This window comes from Nesoenas mayeri (assembly GCF_963082525.1).
Source record: "Nesoenas mayeri genome assembly, chromosome: 1".
Taxonomy (NCBI): Eukaryota; Metazoa; Chordata; class Aves; order Columbiformes; family Columbidae; genus Nesoenas; species Nesoenas mayeri.
The window spans coordinates 148,750,156-148,762,752 of NC_137541.1; the positions used below are offsets into that span (position 1 = coordinate 148,750,156).

General features: G+C 46.2%; 1 protein-coding gene across 1 annotated transcript; it reads left to right on the forward strand.

The window, feature by feature from the left end:
- Positions 1-4,655: 4,655 nt before the first annotated feature.
- Positions 4,656-10,466, forward strand: ECRG4 (ECRG4 augurin precursor; the record flags this gene model as incomplete). Its single annotated transcript, XM_080363948.1, has 4 exons — positions 4,656-4,743; positions 5,502-5,549; positions 7,850-8,007; positions 10,279-10,466. 4 exons carry the CDS (start codon positions 4,656-4,658, stop codon positions 10,438-10,440), a joined length of 456 nt encoding a protein of 151 aa, XP_080220074.1. The 3' UTR covers positions 10,441-10,466.
- Positions 10,467-12,597: the final 2,131 nt, after the last annotated feature.

A 12,597-nucleotide genomic window follows, 5' to 3' on the forward strand; every position in this document is an offset into this window, starting at 1 on the left:
CTTCTGCTTGGAAGAAAAACATGACTCCTGTGGTTTCCTTGGAACAGGCTGCAGAAAACAATCTGGAGTTCCAAGTGCCTCTGTCCTCAGGCTGGTGGCCAGGGCAATATGGTTGTGAGATTTTGTAAAAATCTCATTACCAGAAAGTAACCATTTCCTGGGTGTTGAGACCACTGTTCAATGCTGCCATGTTCTTGACCAAATGGGTTGTTTTAGTGGATCATTAAAATCTTCATGGTGCTTCATTGCAAAAGACATCTCCTGCAACCCTTGGCCAATGTCCAATTTATCTATTTACCTACTAACTTATGCTGATGCCAGGTCTCACTATTTCATCATAAGTCTCATTATATTTGGTGCATTTTTTTCCTTGAAAATTCAGCTTTGGGAGTCCTATGATTACATAAGCATTTAATCTACACTATATTCAAGAATATTATTTTGTTGAAACACGTAGAAACATGAAGCCTTATAAAGGAAGAAGAGAAGAAACCAAGACCAATATTTTTACCCCTATTTTTTGTACTTTGATTTACTGATTATCCTTGAATGGCCATTACTGACACTATCTCTTACATTTTAATGAGTACAACACAGTGCTCTGAGGAGCTACTGTGATAAGAGGCAAAACCAGGGGTGTCTCTCTGCTATTGAGGAGCCTCTCTGTAGTAAATTTTAGATGAAATGTAGAATAGCAATGAAAAATTCAAACACTTAAAAATTCAGTAATGCCTTGAGGCAGAGATTTTTTTTCCCCCTGTTTAGTTCATATCAGTTAGACAGCCACACATGCCCAAGACACTTCGAGTAGTTGTAGAAGTCACTGGACTTAAAACTACTGTGTATAAACTCAGAGATCACGCAGTTGAAACAGGGTTGCCCAAGCAGTCACCAAATATGCAACAACTTGCAAAACTATTTAACAAATCAACTAGGATCTTCTTTACTCACCTCAAAAAACACACACAATGTCCTCAGACACTTGGTGTGGATTTGGGGGTTGTCTTATGCAGGGACAGAAGTTGGACTCAATGATCCTTGTGGGTCCTTTCCAACTCAGGACTTGATTCTATGATTCTTTGATTCCTACAGGCTCCGAAAGCAACACTGGCCGGCAGTAGGTTCAGCGATTAGGATTTCTCCAGCTCCAGTGAGCTCCTTGCCTGTTGTTTCTCAAGGTCAGGCTCAGAGTGCTTTTCTGTTGGATTGATCCCAAATTTCTGTCTCAGGCTTGAAGACCATAGTCCAGCCCCATGCTGGTGAAGCAACAAAACCCACCAGCTCCATCTTGCTATCCTTCTGTGGGCAACTCCTGAATTAGTGGTCCCCAATATGCTAAGGGGCTCAATGGGATTTTACACCATGCATGGAATGGGCCCTGCTCACCATCCCTCATCCCAGAGCTGTTTGGCGAGCAGTCCTGCTGATAACATTAATTAACGTATTTCAACAAAATTTTGACACCAAGAGTCTACCATTGTCAGCAGTGGTGATAAAAGATTTAACCAAATGACATCATTAGCACAGACTTGCTTACCTGGAGTGCTGTTGGGTGCTGGGCAGCCAAGGGCTCCCAGCAGAGGCAAACTGAGCCCTAAAATAAGGCTTAAAATCCTCCATGCTGGAGAAAGGGATGTTTTAAAGAGACTGTCACTGCTGATGGAGAGAACCCAGGAAAACACCACCATAGCCAAGTGGCACATGAGTGGCTGTGGTTTTACATGGCAAATAGCAGATACCGCAAGCATGTCAATAAACATGGATACTCACTTGAAGGTGAATACTTCTAACAACAATGTAGTAATCACAAGCTCAGCAGAAAAAAAAATGTGTCTTACTACAACACCAGCACAACACTGCCTTAGTCCTTAAAACAACCTGGAGCAGAAATAAAGATTGCTACTGGAAAAACACCAGCCACCTTTCACCACTGCCTTTGAAAATAATTGGTGTTATATTTTCACACAACATTTTTACTTTATGTCATAAACTTCTGTCCCCTGAACTGAGCAAGTGACCTCTTCTGGGAAGATGCTGCTCTCAGCTTAACCCTGAGCATTACATTCTTCTGTCAATCATCATTTCTTCTACCACCAGAGCAATGATTTTCTACAATAACTTTGCACTTGAGTCAATCCATCTCTGGGTTTCACCAGATAGCACTTTATGTCAGCAGTTTCTTGAGTTACTGTGATGTATGTGGTATCCCGAGGAGGTTTTGTGCTTTGCATTCCTTTGGCCCAGAGGTACCAAGCACCTGAAGTTCTGCAGAGCCTTAGCTCCCATGCAAGGCTTGTTACAAACTGACCAGCTGAACAAAACACCTTTTGCCTTTGCCAGTATACCAATAGACAATAAATAGTCACTAGTTATTGCCTTGTTTTTATAAACTATTATGACTCTTTCTTGTAGCATTCCATATGTGCTCTTCAATTCTGTCCCTTCCAGCTGTTTTCTACAACTAGCTTTCCAAAAACCTCTGGTGGTTCTAGTAAAGACGCTGTCAGGGTTAAGTTGATGAAAGAGAGCATTGATTCAGAAAAAGGGGCGTTTGCTCCAACGCATGGTGCCAAGTCTGCTGACTGTTGAGACATAGGGCTATAGGGAAAGAACACCCAAAAGCAGTGACAGAAAGGAAAGTTGCATGGGAATTGAGCTGGGACACTGGTCTGCTACAGGAGTGCTTCCATCACAGGGGTCTGGAAGGTGCTGCTCCCTCCCGCTCTGCCCCCCCAAAGGCTGCAGAGAACAAGGGACAATTTGGCTGGAGTGACCACATCACTTTTTCAAGCTGTTGCCACTGCCACTTTAACTGGGATGAGCAGAGAGGCCTGAGCATCAGCTTGAGGGTGGCTGGGGACAGAGGGAGGTGGGAAATGGCTTTGGGTGCAGTTCCAGGTACTTTTTTCACCAGAGGAAAGATGCGCGGGTCAACCAGGGGTGGTCACCTGAAGCAACATTCAGGCTGGGGCTGGAGAACCACTGAGGGACCAGCCTGTGCTGGTGCTGCTGCTGCATTGTATAGTGAATGGTAAAGCTGGCCATAGGATCTTGTCCCACACCCACAATTAGCTGTGCCTGAAATAGCACTAACACACTCCACATCTCATCCCAGGGAGCTGCCACACCACTGTACAGCTCTACGACTCTCTCGCTTTACACATGTTTATCTGTATACAAACATATGTATTCAATATACATATTTATATACATTTATAATATCTACAGCAGGGGTGTCAAACTCATTTTCAGCGGAGGCCACATCAGCCACGTGATTGCCTTCAAAGGGCTGAATGTAATTGTAGGGCTGTATAAATGTAACTACTCCTGCATTTGCCAGTCCTAAAATTACATTCAGCCCTTTGAAGGCAACTGTGTGGCTGATGCAGCCCCTGCTGAAAAGGAATTTGACACTCCTGATATACAGTGTATACAGTGTGTGTATATATATATATATATACATGAATATATATACATATTCATGTTTCAGCTGCAACCAATCTGGAAATAATCCTTGGATCAGGGAACCAGGGCAGTGGCATTTGCCAGATTTCTCACAAGTAGGTTACAGAGAGCCTGGCTCTTCCTGGCTCATCCTCACCTCCCCCTAAATCCCTCCCGCACTCCTCGCTGTACCCTGGCACAGCTTCAGCAGGACGTGAGATGCCAGAATGGTCTCCTGAGCATCGTGGGTCTCTGCTGTGAGGGGAGAGGTTTGTGTCCCAGGATAGAGGTTTAATTTGGCTTCATCTGGGCTGTTTCTGGCATTTGCAGGGGAAGGAGCTGAGAGAAGGTGAGTTCACTGACTGGAGCTTAAACTCTAATTAGGAAAAGGCAGCACAAGATTAGGCACCACTACAGTTACGATCCTGCTGAGCAAGGACTTCTTTTAGTTTGTGAGTTTGGCTTTTGGTCCCTGAGTTCTTACTATAAGCTAAATCTGTCTATATTTAGAAAAAGAAATTCAAATTATTTTTTAAGGTTGATGAGTTACAATGCATTCTGATTTTCTGTGGACTTGGGAGATAGGAGGGAGGGAAGGAGAGGGAGAGAGAGGAAAATATCCATGAACTAAGCAACCTTTGGTTGATTCTGATTTTGTTTTCCCACCAAGACAAGCACCCAATTTTCATCTGCTGTCACAGGCCCCTGATAAACTGGCTTAATGCGTAGAGAAATGTTCAACGACATGCTATATCTATGTATTTTTTCACATTCCTCTGTAAGAAAAGCCTGCGTGATTTGCTGAAAGCTCTTCACCAGCCGCGCTGGATGATGTGTAACCACAAAACCAAAGCTCTGCCCGGAGTGTCGCCTTCTCCTGCCGAAACGCATCTCGCTCCGTGGTTGGGCGCAAAGGGCACAAGCCCACGGACGCCCACGGATGCCGAGGCCAGGGCGGCACGGGGTGGGGGCCGGGAGCGCTGTGTCCTCCCCGCCCCCGCCAGTGGTTCGTAGATCCGCATCGCGCCACGGCTGCCCTGGCCCCCTCACCCGGGGGGCCGGGCGGGGGCGCGGCGTGGGGCCGGGCGAGGGCGCGGCGTGGGGCGGGCGTGCGCGCCCCTTCTCTGCGCTCCAGCTCCGTCTGTGTGCTCACCCTCTCCGTCTCCTCCCGCCCAGGTGGGTCTCCGCGCCGCCCGCCGCCCCCCGCCGCCATGCCAGCGCCGTGCCCCCGCGGGGCCCTGCCCGGGGCCGCCCTCCTCTTCCTCCTCCTCCTCCTCCCGCTGCTCTGCGCGGCCCCCGGTGAGTGAGCGCCCGCGCACGGGCCGGGGTGCGGGGAGGGAAAACATAACCTGGCACGTCCCGGGAAAAGAACCGACAACTTTCCCCTGGCATCACCCGCGACCGTGGGCAAAACCCTTCCCATGGCATCCCCCGCAGCCGCACGCTTTCGGTCACTCCAAAACTTCTGCAAGTCAAGCATCTTCTTTTAAAAGCGCCTTTATTTATTTATTTATTTATTTATTTATTTATTTTCGACTGAATAAAGCATTTCGGAGCAGCCGAGCGCTTGCGTATCTCCTGTTGCACTGCCCGGCCCTGGGCTAAAGCCTCGGATCCCTTCTGGGAAAGGGCTCCAGCAGGACGACAGCCTTGGTGGGCTTTGGGAAGAAACCTGAAGCAGTCTGGTTGTTAACCTGCCCCTCAGTCAGTGACAAAGGTTTTCCAGGGTTATTGTGCCACCCTGGACAATGTGTCAAGGCACTGGCTGTGGTCTTCTGATGAAAAATATAATGTAATTGGCAAAGATGACCAGTATTGGGGTTCTCTTACCAAGGAAAGCCGGGGAGAGGATGTCAGAGCATCAGAAGCTTCTTTGCAGTGCGTGTTGCACTCGAGCATGGACCAGGAGTGAAGGGAGGCGCTGGGAGAAACTTGCTGCAGGGTTTTTGCCTTGTGGTCCAGGGCTATGACAAAAATACTTCCAGTGTTTCTCAAGATATGATCTTTTTGTTATTTCCTTCTTAGTAAATGTGTGTGGTTTATTTTTACTTCTCTAGATGTTTCAAGGGCAAGCAAGCTTAAACTGATGCTTCAAAAACGAGAAGGTAAGTAAAGAGACAGCAAAGTGCTTTCCCTTATTTTGCCTTTGAGTTAGTTGCTATCGGTCAGAACTGCCAATGCACTGTCACTCAACCTTCAGCTCCAAGAGGGCAGTCAGAGGAGCAGGACATAAGCACCTGGTTCAAAGCTGGTAGAGCTCTCACTGTGTGCCGCACCAAAACCTCCTGCACATACGGAGCCTGTGCCTGCCTGTCTGTTTGGGACTTGGTACTGGCAATGTTAGAGGCTCTGCTTATCACAGCTCCCACTGAAACCCAGGGTTCCCAGCCTCATGCTGTATGCCTGTGTTTTTCTCCATGCAGTGTATAGCACCTACCTTTTCCACTGTGTGCATGGCAAACGTGGCGTTTATCTGGTTTATTCTGGGAAGTCACAAGCTTTTCCAAGGAATTCTAATGCATGGAAATACTGCTGGCTCAGATGCAGAGGAGAAAATGTGCAAACCAGGCTTGCTTGCGATGCTTTGACTTGTTCTTTTTGTCCTCTTGGCCCCACGTATGCTTCCTTCTGGGAAGATTGCTCTCTCTCTGGGAGAGATGATGGCTGAGGGGCCAGCGGGCAGATGCACCGAATGGCTCACTGTTTGAGGGAAAGGGATGGAAATGGAGCTGGCCAGAGATGAGCAGCACTGCAGCAGATGGGGGGCAATCTAAAACATCCCATGAGTTTGGGTTGCCTCCCCTCAGCCTGCTCTGTAGCTGAGGCAAATAATCTAAACCCCAACAGAGCGGACTTCCTCTTTCTGCAAGCCTGCCTGATTTCTCCCTGGGTTTTCCCTGCCATCACCCATCAGCTCTTGTCAACCCTAAAAACATATGCCACATCCACGGCTGTTTTCCTGGCATGCAGGTTCCCCGCCTCACCATTCTGCAATACTTGCACGCAGCCAGGAGAGCCCACTTGCATCAGCCGCCTTCCCTGCACCCCACCAGCAGGTGGCTTGTTTGTTCCTGTCCCCTGATGAGAGGGACCACCTGGGGGAGGCTTCTTGAGGGTGCAGACACCGTGGCCTAGACCAGGAAGAACTGCAAAACCTTGTTGTGATGAGGGAGGCCATATGCAGCCTCTTTATTCCAGCCTCACTCCCCTTTTCCATTTGTGTGCTAAAGCGAGCAGTAAGTACACGACACTGGTTCCCTTGCTGGCAGCCTCCCTGTTACAAGGTTCATTCACATGACATTTGTTCAGCTGTCCCACTTGCTGGTAATAACACCCAGCTCCAGTGCACGCTGAGTTATCAGTTTCCAGCTCATCACTGCAGGGTAGCTTGCTGTTTCCCACTCTATCTGCAACAACTCATCGATCACTTTTGCCTCTTGACTCTCCTTCCCACTGCAGTCCTTTGCCTCCCCCTGTGAGGCTGCTTGGCTCCTATCTCAGTCATTTTCAAATCTCCACCTGAATTCCTCTTCTGCTTCCTTCACGTCCTCCAAAAATCACCATCCACACCCATGTTCCTGGTCTCACCCTCAATGCAATGAACCCTCTGAAGCCAAGACATTCCTCCTACTCCTACGCATGCTTCTTGTTCCACAGGAAGACCAAATGTCATACCATGTTATATCATGCAAGAGAAAATCATTTATGTGCCTAGCAGGGGGCTTGCCGGTTCTCACAGCCGTACCTTTCAGAGGCACTATAATAAATTCCTCTAGGAGCCGCAGCAAACAGCCTGTCTCTTCGGCGTGGGGCAGGCTGGGCGGCACATCTGGGTCTGGCAGGTCAAGGGCGTTCTGCATCCACCAAGCTGTGTGCTATGGAAGCCTGATGGGCTTTTGTTTTCACGCATACGTCATTTTGTAGCACTGATTGTTCAAAAGCTACGCTTCTATACAACAGATTCAAAGATCTATCTCTTTATGTGTGCCTTTCTTTATCCTAATGAGTTATCAGTGTTTCTCCAGCTGCTTTGGGCTTTTTAATTTCATGTCTCATCTTCATTCCCATTCCTGCCGCAGCAGCACACAGAGGCCAGTCTCCTGTTCTCTCCTGAAAGCACAAACACAGCGTGTTTATTCTCTTTTGCTTTGGGTTTATTTATTTAAATTCCTTACTTAGCTTGTGCCTTTGAGCTCAGAACAGCTTTTATAAAATCCAAGAGTATGAGGGTAACTGAGAAACCCTATTACACTGCTGATCCCTGAGTTTATTACTGCTGCGGCATGCATCGCGCCGCCAAGCACAAAGGCGGTGGCACGATGCAAGAAGCATTTTTCCATACAGTGCTTCAGGCTGAATGCCTAAACATTTTCTGGTGTGTCTTTTGGGGGGAAATTAATTTCAGCCCCTGTTGCCGTGAAGCCCGAGGTATCAGTGAAAGAAACGGTGGCCAAGGAGTTCCTGAGTAGCCTGAGACGCCACAGGCGCCAGCTGTGGGACCGGAGCCAGCCTGACGTCCAGCAGTGGTACCAGCAGTTCCTCTACCTGGGGTTCGATGAGGCGGTGAGTGTTGGGCTTCCAAGGGCTGGGAGGGCTGCAGCCTGAGGGGCTGTGAGTGTGGATGCACAGCCACAGGGGGACCCAGGGAGAAGCTGGAGGGCGTAGGACCTCAAGTCCTGGGACACGAGGGAGTGTCAGGAAGATGTGGCAGGGTAGGTTTAGGTTGGACATTAGGAGAAGGTTCTTCCCCCAGAGGGTGGTGGAGCACTGGAACAGGCTCCCCAGGGAGGTGTCACGGCCCCAAGCCTGACAGTGTTCAAGAAGAGACTGGACAACACCCTCAGACACATGGTGTGAACTGTGGGGTTGTCACATACAGGACAGGAGGATCAATGATCCTTGTGGGTCCCTTCCAACTCAGGATATTCTGTGCTTCTAAGCTGCACTGTTTTTCTTCACAGACACTGTGATTTCATTATTTTAAGGCAGCGAATATTGCACAGAAATGTAAGCTCTGTATTTACTAGAGATTTCTGCATTAATTTGTTAATAGAGAAAAATTACATTAAAATCTTGCATGGAGTTCTTGTCTGCTACTGAACTTTAAGCTTAATAAATTGCAACCAGACTTAAAAACAAAGTCTGCTTCAAGAAATAGGTGGCCAGACCCACAGCAACCAATTGTATTTCAGAAAATTATTTTGGCAGCCTCAGCCTAATCAATCTGCTTTTAAACATGCTGAGAAATCCACACCAAGCTGGGTGTGATTGGCATTCCTCAGTGAAACCGCACTAACGTCACGTACCTAATGCAGGCCTGTGGCTCCGTGGGGCAGGCAGCTCCTGACCATCACGAGCACTGGCAGCTGTGCCTCGACTCTAAATGTGAAGGTGAAATTCTGTCAGAGTGTGCAGCCCACCCCCCTTCAAATCAGAAGGATACTTTTTTTGAAAAACAGTTAGTTTTTGAAAATATCGGAGTGGAATCAGGAGTTCCCAGCTCTGCACAAAGCTCTACTAAACAGATGCTGAAATAGGGCGAAAAATGTGGCTTTAGCTGCAGTCCCACATGTAGAATAATTTCTGCGTTAATAAGAGGTAAAAATAGTAGTAGATGTTGAATTCTTGGCTTGTGTCAGCTGCATGAATACGTTTAATGAGATTGCATTGGCACAGGCAAGCTGGAGCACATTTTGGACCTTCATGCTATGTGGATTGCTTAAAAGATGAATGCACTCATTTTCAAAGCTGGAACAATTAAAAATATAATCCTTTTCTTGGACTGAAATAACAAAGGATACATTTTTTGTTGCTCCTGGACCTTATGCAGATAAAAGTGACTTTTTAATAGCATGGGTATATCCCCTTCCCCCAATAGGAATAGGAAAACCAGAGAAACTGGGTTTATGCATCAGAAACTGAAGACTGGGGGAAAATACTAGGAGGTAACAAGGACCAAACATGCAGATAAGATGAATTCCTCTCTGAGTTCCTGTGTGCGTTTCAAAAACTGAAATGATGCCTGTTGTGGGATACAATGAATCCACTTAGTAGGTTTTCTTGAGTATTAAGACACAGTTTTAACAATGAAATAACTGTTTGTACCGGCAAAGGACTTGGGCCATACTTACCCATTGTGTATTTTGCTAAACTTCTTTTTTTTTCAAATCTCAGCCAAAAATATTTCCAAAGAGTCATTCAGATAGAAAGGCTTTGGCTTGGCAAGTATTTGATATCCTTGCATGCTGCTTTTCCTCTGCTGTTGTGAGCAGAATTGAATTGCTTATTACATTTCCATAGCTAGAAGGCTGCACTGTACGTTTGTTTTCATCCATGCAAAATGGGAACGAAAGATCACAGACATAAAGCAAAGCCTCTTGCACCCACTTCGCAACCAGGGACATAATGACTAAAGGAATGGGGCAACAAAAACCCAAACCTTCATATTTTTAAGTACAAAACATTGAAATGTTTTTATAGTCCACCACTAAAAAGGTAATAGAAATATTGAATGTGCTCAGTGCATCTTTCAATTGAAAGTGCTTTTGGTTTAAGCACTTTACTGTGGGCAGAAGGTGTGAATGGGGGTCCCAGGTGAGGCTGGGCAGGACAATTCCTGCCCTTGGGACCCTGATAATCCCATAGCACAAGTCACAAAACCTCTCAGATCCAAAGATTTTGTTTTGACAAATCCTCAAAGGATGTGAATATCAGAAAGAAACAAAAGGAACCTCTTGCACCACTTCCATTTCACTCTCTCTGTTGTAAAGTTTCGAGCTTGGAAAACAAGTATTTTATCTTTTTTTTTTAATTATTATTATTTTTTCCTGGCAGAAATTTGAAGATGACATCTCCTACTGGACAAGCTTAGGGCGTGCTCGTAATGAATACTATGGTGGATACTACCAACACCACTATGATGAAGATTCACCGATTGGCCCACAAAATCCACACACCTTCAGGCATGGAGCAGGTGTCAACTATGATGATTACTAATGCCATTTATCTTCCTATAGCTGCTGCCTATAGTGCTGCACTGGGCAAGGCTGAGTCCTCCCTCAGGTAGAATGACCCTGCTTTCCTTCTATTCATGTAAAACAGCAAGAGTAAAGGAACGGCCAGACTTTGAAGAAAGCAACATGACTTTTTTAACAAATTATCTTCACTTAGTAGTACACCATATATAAAGTGTAATAGAAATAAAAGCTTTTTTGATAAAATAAACAGGTTGCCATTATTTAGTAGACTGTGTCACAGCAAGTTTCATTCCAACTGTATTACTACAGATTCCTTTTAAAAGGGTTTTTTTTCATTTGCTTGCCTACCATCAATTGCAAAATTACAATATATCATCCAGTTTGGCATGTAGAATACATGATATAAGCCAATACATTTCAGATGTGCCAGCTCATTCAGATTTGTGTCAACTAAGAAATCAAATTATTCTTGGGGGGAAAAATAAAAGAAAATAAAATAAAAACCCAACAGACACATTCCTCTCAAGTCAAATGCCGCCTCGTTGCCTCTTCTGCTGTTCCCATACCTACTGTGCACAGCCCTCCAAACTTGTGTGACCTGGCATGCCTACAGGTTCCACAGGTCCTTTTGGGGCCAGGGACACAGATCTTCAGAAAAGCTAAATTGAGTGCAGAGGAGCTGGTCTACCTGCACAGCCTGTGAAAGGAAAGGATTCTCCAGGGAAAGGGCTCAGTGCAGGAACCTGGCTTCAGAAGTAATTGCTGAGATTCAGAGCATCAAACCTGAGTGGCCCCTACCCCTCCCAGGCATGATAACCCAAAGGTTGTCTTTGATGAGTGCTCCCCTTTGGGTCCTTTCCACTTAGCTGCAAGCTTGCAGTCTAGCTCAAAGCAGGGAATAAAAATAATAAAATAAGCTATTTCAAATGGAGTTAGTAGCTGATAGCATCCAACACAGTCCCCAGACATAATTTCTGACCATGAAGTTTCCTCTCTCCCCAGTTCAAACTGGCATCTATACACATTAGGCTGAGCATCAAAATACATCAGAGACTGGGCACTTGTTAATGTAGTGGATAAATGGGAGGTTGGTTGGTGGGGCTGTTTGTGTTAAGAACCCCAAAATACAACCAACTTTTCTACCACAGCAACATTGGCCACATTGCCGCTTCTCTCTCGTTACTGTAGAGAAAGTCCTGACACAGACCTGAGCCTAGGAGGGAGATTTCAGCTGTCAGGGGCTCCAGGAGGAGCTTTTGGGGATAAGCGCTGCCAGACCAGCACAGAGGACTGGGAAGGGGCAGGTGAGGAGGGCTGGCTGGCTCCATGATTTTGGAGCTGGAGAATCAGGATAAAGAGAGATGCAAACTACAGCAACCAGAGGAGAAATTTCCAAAGCATGGATCATGGTAACACTGTTTTTTACATTTCACTCACTTCATCCTTAACTCTAAATGTATTTCCTAATCTTTCACTCAAACCCCTCATTGCGTGTCCAGGAGAGGCAGCCCAGCACGATCCCAGCCCCTGCGGGAGTGCTTCCAGGGGTACGGCTTTTTACCGAGGGAGCCAAATTGAACAAACGTTGTCAGTCACTTCTCTGCACGCACAGATATGTGCCCGCCTAACATGCTCCAAAAAGTCAGCTTTCCCCTAGGTTTTGAGTGCTTGCTCTTCTCAAAATCCTTGCCAGTTTAATCAGTTTAAACTGGTGTGTTGCCTCAGTAGAAGAGCCTTTATTCCAAATACAGAATAAACATATTTTGAGTCAAGCACACACTCTTTTGCACACTTGCAAAACACTTGTTCCTAGAAGAATACTTCCATTTTGTGTTCTATCAAAAAAGTGAACAGAATTTGGAAACGTTTGAACCATGCTGATAATTTCCAGCCTTTCCCAGAATTTACAACAACTGGGAATTCAGATGTCCTGAATTAGGAAGAATAATTTTTAAAAGTTCTGTAAATAAATACCATCCTTCTTTAGGCTATGGTAAGCTGTGTCCATTCCTGCAGGCTCATTCAGTCCAACAGCTTTCTGTGCCCTGCGGGCTCACAACAAAGATTACGATCTCTCTCTTCTGGATTGGCTTAACAGGAAAAAGCAGAAATCTTTTCCATTACTTTGTGCTGCGCGTTGAAGTTTTCCACCATGTACTGGGTCTGCCTGGGATGA